General features: G+C 55.3%; 1 protein-coding gene across 6 annotated transcripts in view; it reads left to right on the top strand.

Annotated features, from left to right (window-relative positions):
* RGS3 (regulator of G protein signaling 3) overlaps positions 1–12,564 on the top strand; it is a 69,844-nt gene that overhangs the window by 40,912 nt on the left and 16,368 nt on the right. For 4 of the 6 annotated variants that reach the window (XM_032999848.2, XM_032999855.2, XM_032999892.2 and 1 more), the window contains one exon: positions 3,232–3,354. In XM_032999848.2, coding sequence (XP_032855739.1) covers positions 3,232–3,354 — 123 coding nt within the window. Of the gene's footprint in view, positions 1–3,231; positions 3,355–9,769; positions 9,785–11,988; positions 12,121–12,564 lie in introns of those variants that run through there. The other 2 variants (XM_032999885.2, XM_032999878.2) reach the window with 2 other exon arrangements.

Raw genomic sequence — 12,564 nt, forward strand, 5'->3', positions numbered from 1 at the left:
CTGATCTACGGGCTGCAGAACCAGCAGTTCCTCTTTGGTTGGTGTCTGCTGGGGTAAGCAGGAGCTCTGCTTGGTCAGACCCCTTACCTGTTATCTCCCCATGCTCCTGGATGCAGTGGGGCTGGGTCTCAGCCTGGGGGAGCATCTGCAGGGGTGAGCTTTTCCCGTGGAGCAAAAGGAACCTTTTCCTACAGATAATCCCTGGCTGTAAGAGGGCCCACTGGGGGCTTACACTGGCTAGTTGGTGTCCTCCTCTGCGGCACACGCCCTGTGTTTTCTTCCTGCTCTCCCGTGGGCAACACTGGTGTGGAGTCTTGTGCTGGCGCAGGGTCTGGCGCTGCCCCAGAGCTGTGGGCTCACTGGAGGCTCCCGTGTCAGTCGGCACGCAACACCTGCAATAACATGTTTTTCAAAACGCTGGGGCGTAGAGCAGGCAGAAAGCAACTGGCAGCCACTTCAGTCGCTTGCTTTATCTGGTCGCAAATGCCCCCTTCACGCCATCTGCATCCTCCTTTCCCAGCACTGTGAGATTAAACCCTGTTTTCTCTTTGTAAATATTGGCAGGCAAAGCGGCAGCCTCCCTGAATGAAAACAATAGCGGGGAAGCCAGTTCCCAGAGTGAGCCCTGAGCGAGGCAGCGTGCGCAGGGCACGGCGCAGCCCCGCTGTTAGCCCACCCCCCTGCTCCAGTCTCCCCGGTGCGCAGGAGTGCTGAGCTGGGCAGCTCGGGCCCCGGCAGGGGCTGGGCTCCCGGGACACGTGCCACTGGTAGAGCTTTATCCCCTATAACCATCAGTCCTTCGCGTGTCTGCCCTCCATCTGGCTGGATCCCAAAGGACTTTGCAAGCAGGAGCCCGTGCTCTGGAGGCAGCTGGGGGTGCTCAGCCCCTGCGGGTTGGGCTGCCTCTTTCCCCAGCACAGCTGAATGTTACTGCGGGAGAAGGTTGATGGAAGAGGGAGGAGCAGAGCTCTTCCCTTGGGAACTGTGTGTTGGCGAGGTTAAATAGCACCGTTGAGGAATAAAGTGCTGAGATCTCACTGCTGTAGCACAGAAACGGTAGTAAAACGTGTGCAGATTGAATAAATGCAATTTTAGCTGTTCATGTTCCCCCTCAGCCTTACCCACAATACTCAGGACACACATCAGGGTGGTTGACTTTCTCCTCTGACTTTTGGACCAGAGGGCAATCTCCTCTCCTGGCTTTAATATTCCCAGGTAGCTGGGGCTGGGGAGTCTCTCTGGCTCACTGAGGCTGAACCAGAAGGAGAGAGGCACTTTGCTCTCAACAGCCAGTGCGAGCTGAGCATCGCTTTATGCTAAATTCAATCAAAGAGATGGGAACTGTAATCGAATCAGCACTGGGCTGCAGAGCAGGGGTAGGTGAGCTGCGCATCTGTCATGAGTAAGGGGATATGAGACGTCCTTGGAATTGCTTTAAGCCTCACACCGGGAGAATTGCAGAAGCTTGGTAGGGACAGGAGTGTGCAGTAGTTACAGCATCGATGTGGGCACCGGACTCCTTGCAGCTTCACTGATGCCTTTTAGGCTCTGCTGACTCCTTGCTGTCATTCACTTCTAGCCCCAAGTGCGGGGTGGGCAAATGCCAGCCTGGATTTCCAGCCAGCAGTTTGGTACCTGTCCTCTCCCCTGAAAGCAGGAACGATTAGGTACCTTCCTAGGGATGAGTGGACATTACAGTGGTGCAGCCTGGTGATCTGCTGGCATGGGACTGGGAGAGACTGAGGCATCTGGGATGGGAGAGAGCACTGTGACACTTCAGGGGATGCTCAGAGCATCACTGCAACTCAGGAGCTGGGGGACAAGGGGGAGCCCCACCACCTTTTGACAGTGCTCAGTAAGCCTGAGCATACACTTTCAGTGTTTAAGCCTGTTTCTGCTGTAGTAATTCTGATGTGGTAATGTCCAGACATAAGAAAGATCAAATCTTCTCTTTCCTGGAAGTCTCCTTGGAGGGGCAAAGAACGGAACTAGAGATCTCTTTTTCTAGAGGTGACGTGGGAGATTGGTTTATTTACTGCTTGAGTAGGGATTTTAGATTAAATGTGAATGAATTAGCATCCAATGAAAACAGTGTTTTAAATGGTGTGACTAAAAGGCATTTCCCCTTTTGGTTGTGTTGTGTCTCTGGAGCCACAAAGCGGCAAGTTCCTTAGTTTTCTCTGACCTTTCTGGGAAAAACAGGCTATTGGAGACCTGCCCTTCTGGAAGGAAATACGAGGGGGAAATGAAAGGTCTTTTTCATGCCCCTTTAGTGGAAGACTCTTTTTTCTTTCTTTGCAGTTCTGTCCTACAGTTCTGATTTTCATTTTTTTTTTTTTTTTTTTTCCCTTTTCATATCTGGCCACAGAAGGAGATGATCCAGCCATGGGCATTTCCGGACCCTTATTAAAGTGAAACCTGCAAAATCCCAGTGGACAGCAAATGATACTAATGCTTAATTTTTAGCACAAGAGATGAGCGGTTTAAGGGCTGGGAGATACTTGCTGAGATCAAATTAGTAGGATTTGGCCCAAAGCAAACCGTTCAAGAGGAACAGGTCCATGTCAAAATGGGTGTGTGCAGGGAAGAGGCTGGGGCACAAGGGGAGATGGGCTCATCTGGGAGGAATTCCCATTGTTTCTCTTAATTCCTTCCTCACTGTATGTTGCTCGTAGACAGTGCATGACCAGGGCTGGAGCATCATCCTTAAAACAACCCCTGATGTGTGTTGTAAGTAAGGAGCAGAACAGACAAGGCTGGTCTGGAGCATCTCCTGAGGTCTGCTTTCCTCCCAGCCCCACCCAGCCCAAAGGCGCTTGTTTTCATCAGTTCATGCTACAGCGCCTCATTAATGTTTGCATACAGCAAAGAGCAATTTCCAGTCTCTAAATTAGCTTAATAGACACGTTTCTACTGTGGTGACACAGGGTGCAGAACTGCTGGTGCTCTGCCTGTGCCTTACCACTCTGTTCCTGCTTATTAAAGCAAAAGTCTGCTGCTCTGCACCACAGCAGCCTTTCACCCTCTCTCTGGAGGAGATGCCACCATGAAGCTGATTTCCCATCTATTTTGCTTTCTCATGCCCAGAGCACAGGACACTGGTGCGAGCTCTCCTGTTATACTCACATTCATCTGATACAGTGTGTTGGAAGCAAGTAGTTTGCAAACAAAGCCAGGGCCTGCGACACATAGCTAATGACCTTCTCTCTGCCTGTGTTTCCTTTACGTCAGAAGTCGGAGTGCTTATTAAGTTTGGAAGCTTACTCCCAGGAGCAGAAGAAGAGGATCTGCTGGTGTCTGGCTGAGAACATCACCAAGCAGCAACATCCGGCATCAGCTCCTACGGAGAACAAGGTAAGAGACCGATGCGGGAGCTCAAAAACCCTGTTTGGAGCATTGTGGGACTCTGCCTGCGGCTGGGGCTTTGCTCCAGTGATGTTCCAGCCAGGAAAGCTGCTCTGGAGGCTGTTTTTTTGCCGGGTGAGGTGCGAGTTTGTACTCGGGCACTGCTGTGTCTGCAGCTTCCTGCCCTGCTTGGGGAAGCAGATATTACATTTGCATCTGCTGACCCGAGCTGAGGCAGACTCCAGCGAGCAGGCTGCTTCTGACGCCTCCCAGCATCTGTATTTGGACAGCTGAGGCCATGCAACCTGGCGTACGGCCTTCCCTGAGAGCTCAGCTCTAGGGCAGGACTGAATGCAGAGGGAGAGGTTCAGGCCACGATCTCTGGGTCCTGATTAAAAGGCTGAGGTCATGGGAGTAGTGGTGCATAGATTTGCCCCTTCTGTGCACTCAGATGGAGTCAACGCGTTTGATCTGGACCCACAGATGGCCTCAAAGCACAGAAAGGTCATTTGATGAGTGTTGTTTTTCATACCTAGCAAGGCAGCACCAGCACTTTTCCTGCACTGAAGAGCTTCAGACGGGCCTGAGAGCATTGTCTCAGCAGCACTGGCAAGAAAAATGTGTATGTGGAACAGGTTTGAAGCCTTGTCTGTCATGCCTGCCCTGCGTGGATGTGGTTAACACCTCCCGTCTGCCTGGCTTTTGGGCTGGGGCTGCCACCAGAGCTGTCTGGGACAGTGGCAATCTCTGCTGGAGTCACCTCGGCCCCTGGGGATTGGGTTCAGACCGTTGGTGGGTGATTCACTCCTCTGGGAGAAGAGAAACATGCTGTGCTGAGTGTTTAAAGAGCTTTAAGTGAGGCAGATGGGGATCTTGGGGGTAAAAGCACCTGGATGCCTCCCCTTGGCTGGTGCGTGGTGGTGGAGCAGCTCCTGCCCGGTGTCGATGTGTGGATACAGCCTTGGTGCGTGCTGTGGTCTGGCTCAGAGGCAGGCGGCTCGCTCACCGGACCTGCCGCCGAAAGCAGGAGCAGGCGGCTGCGCTGCCGCCCGGAGCCGGGGGCAGGGTGACGTGGCTTTTGCTCTGCGGCGTCCCAAACTGGGTCAGCGCAAACATCTCCGCAGGAGACAGAGCCTCTGGATTCCTTTTCCTGCACGTTTCAGATGTACGAAAATAGCAATAATATACAAAGCCTGAGAACCTAGTTACCAACCAAACCTCTAGAAAAGCAAATAGCCCGGGGCGGCTAATTCAGTGAGGTGACAAAAATCTGCCATGTCTCTTGTTTTCCTGTGATGGGTCTTGCTGGAGTGCCCGGGCGGCTCGGCGTGGGGGGATCCCTGCTGCCAGGGGCTTGGCATGGCTCTGCTCTTGGCTGGGTGTCATCCTGCCACGGGCTGGGGGATCCTCTGGGGCGAAGCTGTGCAGGGACATGTTTCATGTTCAAATCTGAGCATCTCAACTGGATCCTAAAAAGGGGGGGATCTTGGCAGCTCTCCATCACGACACATGCTCTGGGACCATTTGTGGTTTTGGGTGATACTGCTGTTTGCCCTCCACACCATGGCAGGGTGTGGGATTTTGGCTCTCTGCTGGACTGACAAGCCCTTTGGCTCAGAGCACAGCCCTGGAGTGTCTGCTCCCCACATTGTGGAAGGAGCCTGACTACTGAACAGATGAAAAAATAGTCTAGAAGATAACCCAAACCTTTCTAAGAATTTTCTATGCCTCTGTAGCCAAGAGGGTGCTCCTGGGGTGCAGTGGAGAGCCAGTGTGGGCCCTCCAAGGTTGAGACGAGGGGATTTTGTCTCTGCTTGCCAAAGCTGATGGAAACCCTACTGGTAGGTTATGGGGCCAGGAGGGAGAAAAGGAGCGTAAGAGCAACCACCAGGCGCTTGACTGAGTTCACAGCACCGTTTCCCATCCCAACAAGGTATAATGTGCCTGGGATGCAATTTTAAAGCAAACTTAATCCTGAAATGCAAGAAGGAACAGCGTGGGGAGGGAAGAGCAGCCCTGTGTGGATCTCCTGAGTGGACAGGTGAGGATACTTGATGGGCATGTAAGGTTGGGGCAGGATGGGTGCCTGCACACGGGGCCAGGCTGCGGGCAGAAGCCTGACATGGGTGAGCTGCAGCTGGGGCTGCTGTGACCAGTCTGCACCGCAGCTGGTTTGTTGGGGAAGATATCTTCGGGGATGCCAGTGCAGTGGGAGGCAGGAGCTGGGAAAATCAGTCACTTTTTATAAGGGAGAAGTGGTCCATTAGCTTTGCTTGTTGCTCACAAGTCATTTGATACTAGGGCTATTTAAGGAAGCAGAACAGTGTCTGTGCTCTGTGAACAGACAAATTAAGCTGGAAATATCAGCCTCAGCATAGCTGATTTTTGCTCCAAACAGGAATCTGACTTGCAAAGCCTTCAAAACGGCTCCTACTTGGCAAGAGGCAGCTCATCTCACTGCATCTGGAGCCCAGCCGAGGGCGCGTGGGCTCTGCCGTGCGATGGGAGCGAAGGGCCGGCACAGCCTCGGTGCCAGGCAGAGATGTGCCATGTGCCAGCTGTGTGCTGCAGCCAGAGAAAGAGGCACTGTCTGAGCAGAGAGCAGCTCCTCAGCAGCCTGGAACGGCTCTCCCGTCAGCATGTTAGTGTTCATGGTGTCCCTCAGTCCTTTACAGAACAGGCAGCTGCAATGGGGCAGAGGATCCGCAGCAGGACGGGCACAGCTGGAGAGGAGGGACTGCCCAAACTGATGGAGGAAAGTTGCCTGGTGCCCACTTCTTGGAGCTGTGGGAAATCAGACAAATTTTGGGCTTTGGGATGGCAGTGCTTGTTTTTCAAGGCCTCCTGAGCCGTGCCTGCATAGGGCAGCACTAAAGGTGGGAAGGTCCTTCTGGCTCAGGGACGTGGCTCTGCAGAGCTGTCACCACCTCCGACAACATCTCCTGGGAGCATGGTGTCAAGCCCGGAGGGTGCACCCTGCATGGGGCCCGTGTTGGCATGACTGCTACTTTCAGAGATGCTGGTTTTAGAGCAAAGCTGCTAGTTTCTGCGAGAAACAAGCATAAGGTGCATGTAGCATCCAGTTCTGGAGATGCAGGAGGGGAAAGCCATGAGGGAGACAGCTGTGATGGTCCAGCCATGCTCCCATTCAACTTTTCCTGCCAGAGTCAGTGCAGGAGGAGCCCTGGGGGTAACTGTGGCTGTTGGTGTGGTCCAGCTCTAGCTCTGGTGTGAGGGAGACATGGTGGAAGTGGGGCTCCAGTGGCTTCTCTGTTGTCTCTGTAAGACTTGGCTGAACTTCATGGCATGATGAACTCATCCTGCCAGCTGTAGCAGCTCACAGGAGCTGTCCTGTGGGTATTTTCTCAATCTGCAAAGCCTTCTTCGCTCTCATCCTCAGGTCCACATCTGCCAAGGGAGGCTGCTCCCTGCCCCTTGGCTGTGCTGAGCTGGGGGGTCTGTAAAACACATCACCAGGGTGACCCAGCTTGGTGACAAACGTCCCCAGATGGGGAGTTGTGGAGCCTGGAGGTGGGCTGGGGCTGGTGAGGAACCACAGTGGCGGCAATGTGATTATAGAGAGAGCAGCTTTATGAATTAATCGAGTTAGTGAGGCTGCCTCCTTGGGCCAAATAATGACCATCTGCACAGAGCACGATGCTTTTTTTTAACCTTGCATTGCTGCACTGTTCATGTTTCCAGCCCGGCCCTGTGATGAATCGCATTAGCATGATTGAAGAGATGGCAAATCACAGAGCAGGGGCAAGGACGAGGCAGCAGGGACTGGAGCTGCTCCAGCTGGTTTGGCTGCCAGGGAAAAGATTGGTGGCACAACACCCTGCTTATAACGAACCTGCTACAACCATCTGATTCTCACTGCTTGTTTCTTTGTGTCTTCCACACTCAGAACTGCTGATTACTCTTCCTTCTGACTCCGTGACCTGAGATTACCTCGGAGATGATGGCTGGCTATATCTGAAAGATGTAGATTATCCTTAAGCTAAATAATTACGGACGCTTTGTGGTGTGGACTTTGGGCCATGGGAGTCCAGGACGGGCGCTCCCCTTGTTTCCCATGGGAGGTGGTGGATCCTCAGCACTTTTCAAAGCCCGGCCGCCAGTCCCTCTCCCATGGCTGCTGATGGTGTGAGCAGGCGTGGACCGATCCTGCGCCCCGGCCCTTCCTGGCAGCGCTGGCTCCGGTGCTGGGAATGAGCCGCCGGCGGGTGCGCGGCCAGGAGGGACTGGCCGGCCCCTTCCTGGCCCTTCCTCTGCTCAGGAAGGGCAGAGCTGTTTCTCTCACTATTTACAGCATGCTTGACAAGTGCGAGTAAATGTGCTGTCAACAAGAGCAAACAGTGTGTAATCGAGGGATGATTGAAACCAGGGCCGGTGCGGTGGTGCGGGGAGGGCTCTGTGGAGGGGCGGCCGCGCTCCCCGTGCACTGGCCCCAGTGCCTGCGGCGTGGGGAAGGGGAGTAAGAGTGGGTGACCCCTCTCCTGTCCCATACCCTGCCTCCTATTCCTCGCCCCGAGCACCCTGGTGTGCCCCAGGCACCTACCCTGCTGCACACTCATGTCCCCCTGCAATCCCCGTTCCCCAACACCTCGCTGCCTTCAGCAACACCCCTTTCTCTTTACGCTGGGTCATTTCCCATTTGGGTGGTGGCCGTGTACACCCAGTGTACAGCCAAGGGGCCACTGGCATTGGGGAGGCCATAACAAGCATTTGGGTTGGGGACAAGTGGGGTGAACCTCTCTGTCTCTGATCCAGCGTTCACAAGGTGCTGCACTCAGCAGGAGCGTAGTCAGAGCACAGTTAGCTGCTTTATGGGGAAGGAGGGGAGGAATTTGCACCTCTTGCTTTGATTTTGGTCCAAAGTCCTTCCATTTTGGGCTAGGAACCTGCTGCCCTGTCTGTGCCAGCTCTGCTCCAGAGGGTCCTGCTCACCTGCTGCTGGGGGAATTCCGGGCAGGGCATGGCTGAGCGGGCTGGAAACGCAGAGCTTCCTCAGAGCCTGCTTTTCTTCCACAGTGGCAGTGAGAGAGGCTGGGCAGGGCTGAGCACATCACAACAGCACCCGGAGGGCCAGCCTGACCCAGGCCATACACCTTCCCAACACCTCGCTCATGCTGTCATGGTGCCTCAAGAAGGGTTAAAGCATCAGCTGGCGGTACTTACAAGCCAGGTTACAAAAGTAAAGCAAATAAGTGTGCTGCTCCACGCCAGCAAAGGCAGCCTGGCTCTCGCCCTGGGCTGGAAAAACTTGTTACGGAAAACAGCCAAAGGCTGCTTCAGTAACACTCTGAATGTGGGAGGCTGCAGGACCGGAGATGCTGTCCTCCTGTGAGTCAGGCTCCAATTCAGCTCTGTCCACTTAAAAATCTGGAGAAAACTGTCCCTGACAGAGGTCCCCCTGCCATCAGAGCAAGCGGGACCCTTGAATCCATGTTGGTGGCTTCAGGGCATGGTGGCATGTGGATCTCACGCTCAGCACCCGATGGGCCAAAAGGACAATGTACTGACTTTAATTCAGCCAGGACAGGAGTTGAAGAGATAGCAGTAGGTGTGAGGCAGGCTGCAAACATAAAAGAAGTAGATGCAGTTTGAGCTACCCCACATCGATCCATCCTGAGCCATATTCTTTCTGAGTTTATAGCCCTCTTTCATGGGAACAAGCCCCAAATGCAACCATGGCATTGAAGGCTGTGTCGGGGGGATTTTACAGCTCCCTGTGCAGTTTCAAAGCATGTCTCAAATGTCCCTTTGTGAATTTAAGGACACTCTTTATGCAGTAGCCTGGCTGTTAATTCCCTCCAGTGAGCCCGGATGAGTGCTGAGGGGTTCTGGGGCTGATCTTTCCCCTCATCATTCCCTTCTTGCACATCAGTTGGCTTCCAGTCCCAAGCACAGGGACGCAGCACAAAGCCCGAGGAGGCTAGGATTTGCCTGGCCGTTCATGTAGGGGTGGACACGGTGCTGAGTTGGGGTGCTGGCCTTTTTAGCATCTCTCTCAGCACTGAGCCCTGGCTGCATCAAGCTCAGTTTCCAGCCCTGCCGGCTCTTGGTGCTGGCCCAGGTGTCCCAGGGGTGCTGGGGGGCTGCCAGCCCGGGACAGCCGCTCGCTTGCGTGTGCCGGGAGCGAGTGGGGAGGGATGACGGAGCAGATGGGCCCGCTGAGAGCCGCAGCTCCTGCTTTATTTGTTCGTTTGCTTAGCTGGACTCCAAAGCCAATTAGGAAAGCAGACCTCTCCCCTCTGGCAAACACCAGCTCCTGTTTCTCTGGCGTTGTGCAATGTTCTCCCTGCCATGTCCTGCAGCACCAGTGATCCTTCCCGCATCCACCCCCCCCAGCAGGAAGGCACGGTGATGTAGTGGGGGTGCGAGCAGCCGGCCCGGCAGTTTCATCACGGCCAGAGGCATTTTTAAACCCTTGGAGGTCTGTTTCTCGTGAATCCCCAGAAGGGCTGGTAAGAGCGAGCGCGCTGGCAGGAGTGGCGCCGGCAGCCCGGGCGGGGGTTGTGTGGTGTTGAGATCATTTGCACGGGGTGGCCAAAGGCACAGACTAAGTGGTTTAAGCCAGCGCTGCTGTGATTTAATGAAGGCGCTGGAAGTGCTTTGGCGCAGTGCTGCCTGCGAAGGGGGGATGCTGCCTGTGCCAGGTGGGGCTGGCACTGTCCCGCCCGTGGAGTGCTCCTCTCCGGCGCCCGAGTGACTCTTGTTTTGGGTAGGTGCTGCTGTTCTTCCCTTCTAGCGTGGTGGGGGGCTGCGAGCATGTGGTTAGCCAGACTTAAGTTCAAGTAACTTCTTGCAAAAAATTACTCGAACCTTGGTATCTTTGCAAAGCCAGAGGATGTGTTCGAAATGCCAGGGGGCTCTGGGTGGTGATGCCCAGAGTGATGTGGGGCTGGGAGGCAGGGCTTCATCCTGCCCCCTCAGGAGCCCCTGGTCCCCCATGAGGCTTGGCGTCCTGCCCTGTAACAAGCACCTTCCTGATGGAGTGTCAGGGCAAGGTTTGACAGGAGGGTTGTGTTTGGCTTTGGAGCCACCAGGGTTATTTGTGGACCATTTGGGATTGCTTCCTTCTCTGTGTGGCTCGTGGCACGTGGCCGTGTTGGTGCCAGTCCCAGGCAGAGCGCTCTGCCAGGTCCTCTTCCCTCAGTAGTTGTTTCCTTACTGTGATCTGTGCTGGCAGCAGCAACAGCTTCCAGCACTGACTTTGTGGCCCTCTTGTAAGTGGTGTTGGGATGAGTCCTTCACAATGGCTCCGCAGTGGCTGAATGCATCAACTCAGGCTCCTGCTGTCACCTCTCTCATCAGGGGACAGTTCTCTGTCCCTGCAGGTAATGCTGCAGAGAGATTCCACTGCTGATCAGCACCGTGTCACCCCCCGGGAGGGAAAGGATGCTGAAGGGTGTGGGCTGAACGCCAGTTACAGGATCTGTTCCTTCCTCCCCCTTTCCCAACCCTCTGCTTTTTTACTGCCAGGGATATTTATGACCCAAAAGTCATCTTGCTAGCCTCAGCACCAGGTCCCACCACCTCACCCTGTGGAGGCAGGTTACCTGGGTTGACGAGGCTTCAGGCAGTAGCTGGTGCCCAGCTTGGGAAAAACAGAGCTGTATTGCCAAAGCGACGGACACGGTGTGGTGGGTGTGTGCAGGTCTGTGTGGTGTCTGGGTTCGCTCCTGCCTGAGACGAGCCAGGGACCCTGGCCTGGGGGTGCTCTGAGTCTCAGGGTCAGCTGGGCACCCCCAGTGTGGTGACACCCCTGGGCCCTGTGCCCATGTCCCACAGACTTACAGCCAGCCAGATGGCCTCATGGAGGGATCAGACACAAAACCCACCGGGCCCAGCTCCCTTCACCCATGCAGGCAGGATTGGGTGCTGACCGCAGCTGCCAGGGTGGCCGTGCCAGGTTGCTGCTGGTGGCCGTGGTGCAGATAACCACAGGCAAATGGCTGTGACAGCGGCTGTGCACGCACACCACTGTGCTCTCTGTAGCCATCAGGGCAATTTGCCTGTCTCGGCCAATAAAGTGTAATACAAGGAGGAGAAACATTCACCCAAGGCAGTTGGGTTCCCAGCCCAGTGTGTATGGGGGTGTCTTGAGAGGGCACTGGCCCTTGCAGGAAAAGAGAAGGTTCAGATGGTCATGCATGGGCTGTCACCTGGATGGAGAGTGTATACCCTCCTGCGTATTTTTTCTCTCTGTCCCTGCCCATTTGGGTAGAGCTGCTCACAGGGGGTTGCAGTGCAGAGGGCAAAGCGCCATGCTGCAGAGCATCTCCCTCTTCAGAGCTGTCCCTTTTCCACAGAAAGTGGTTTGGGAAGAAAAACCAGCTGCGAACCTGCAGCAGGGTTTAATTTAGCAGGAAGCACTGAAATTGGTCTGTGGCTTGGTGTCGCTCGGGGGCAGGACAGGGCAGGAGAAGGGGAGCTGCAAAAACAAATGCGGCAGGTTTCAGGGTGATGCACAGCTCTTCCTCAGGGCAGAGCGGTCATCCACTTTTATCATCAGGTAATAGTACCTCCAGGGATTGCTAGCAGAGCTGTAAATAGCACAAGGGGCACGAGGGAGTGGTGTCTGGGAGAGGCTGGGGCGGCTTCAGCTGCTGCTTGACACGAACATTAATAACCGCAGAGGCAGAGACAAGCACTGCGCTAGCATCTGCCGAGCGGCGGCTGCGGGCACATGCCGGGGCCGGGGCCACCGGGGAGAGATGCCGCTCGCTCGGCCCGTGCTGCTGGGATGCCACTGAGAGCCCAGATTTGGTAGGTTTTGCTTTTAAAGATTGCAACCCTGGGGGCTGGGGGGGGCTGTACCCTTCGCTGGGCGGGATCCGGCCGCAGGTCGAGGAAGCCGCACGGTGCCCTCGGGAGCGCCGATGCCCTCTTGGATCAAAGGCACCTACTCGGCTCCCCGCGCTGGTCCCCTGCACCCCTGCGCTGGGCTGGTCCCCGCTGCCTCCTGGGGAACCTGTGGCTATTGCCCGGCTTCATTTGCTGCCGGGCTGGGCTTGAGTGGTTGGTGGCGAGCAGCATCCGGGGGGAGCTAAGGGGCATTTGGAGTGACGGGGATTTTTTGAGGTTCCCTTGCAAATTTGGGCTGTGTACGGCTGTGGCATCTGCATCGGCTGGCTCCCGCTGCAGGAGCGGCGTCGCAGTGTGCCGACAGCGTGGGCTTTCTGCTCGAGGACTTTCACGGCACTTTGGATA

Source organism: Tyto alba, unplaced genomic scaffold (genome assembly GCF_018691265.1).
Source record: "Tyto alba isolate M040663 unplaced genomic scaffold, T.alba_DEE_v4.0 Super-Scaffold_11, whole genome shotgun sequence".
In the NCBI taxonomy this organism is placed as follows: domain Eukaryota; kingdom Metazoa; phylum Chordata; class Aves; order Strigiformes; family Tytonidae; genus Tyto; species Tyto alba.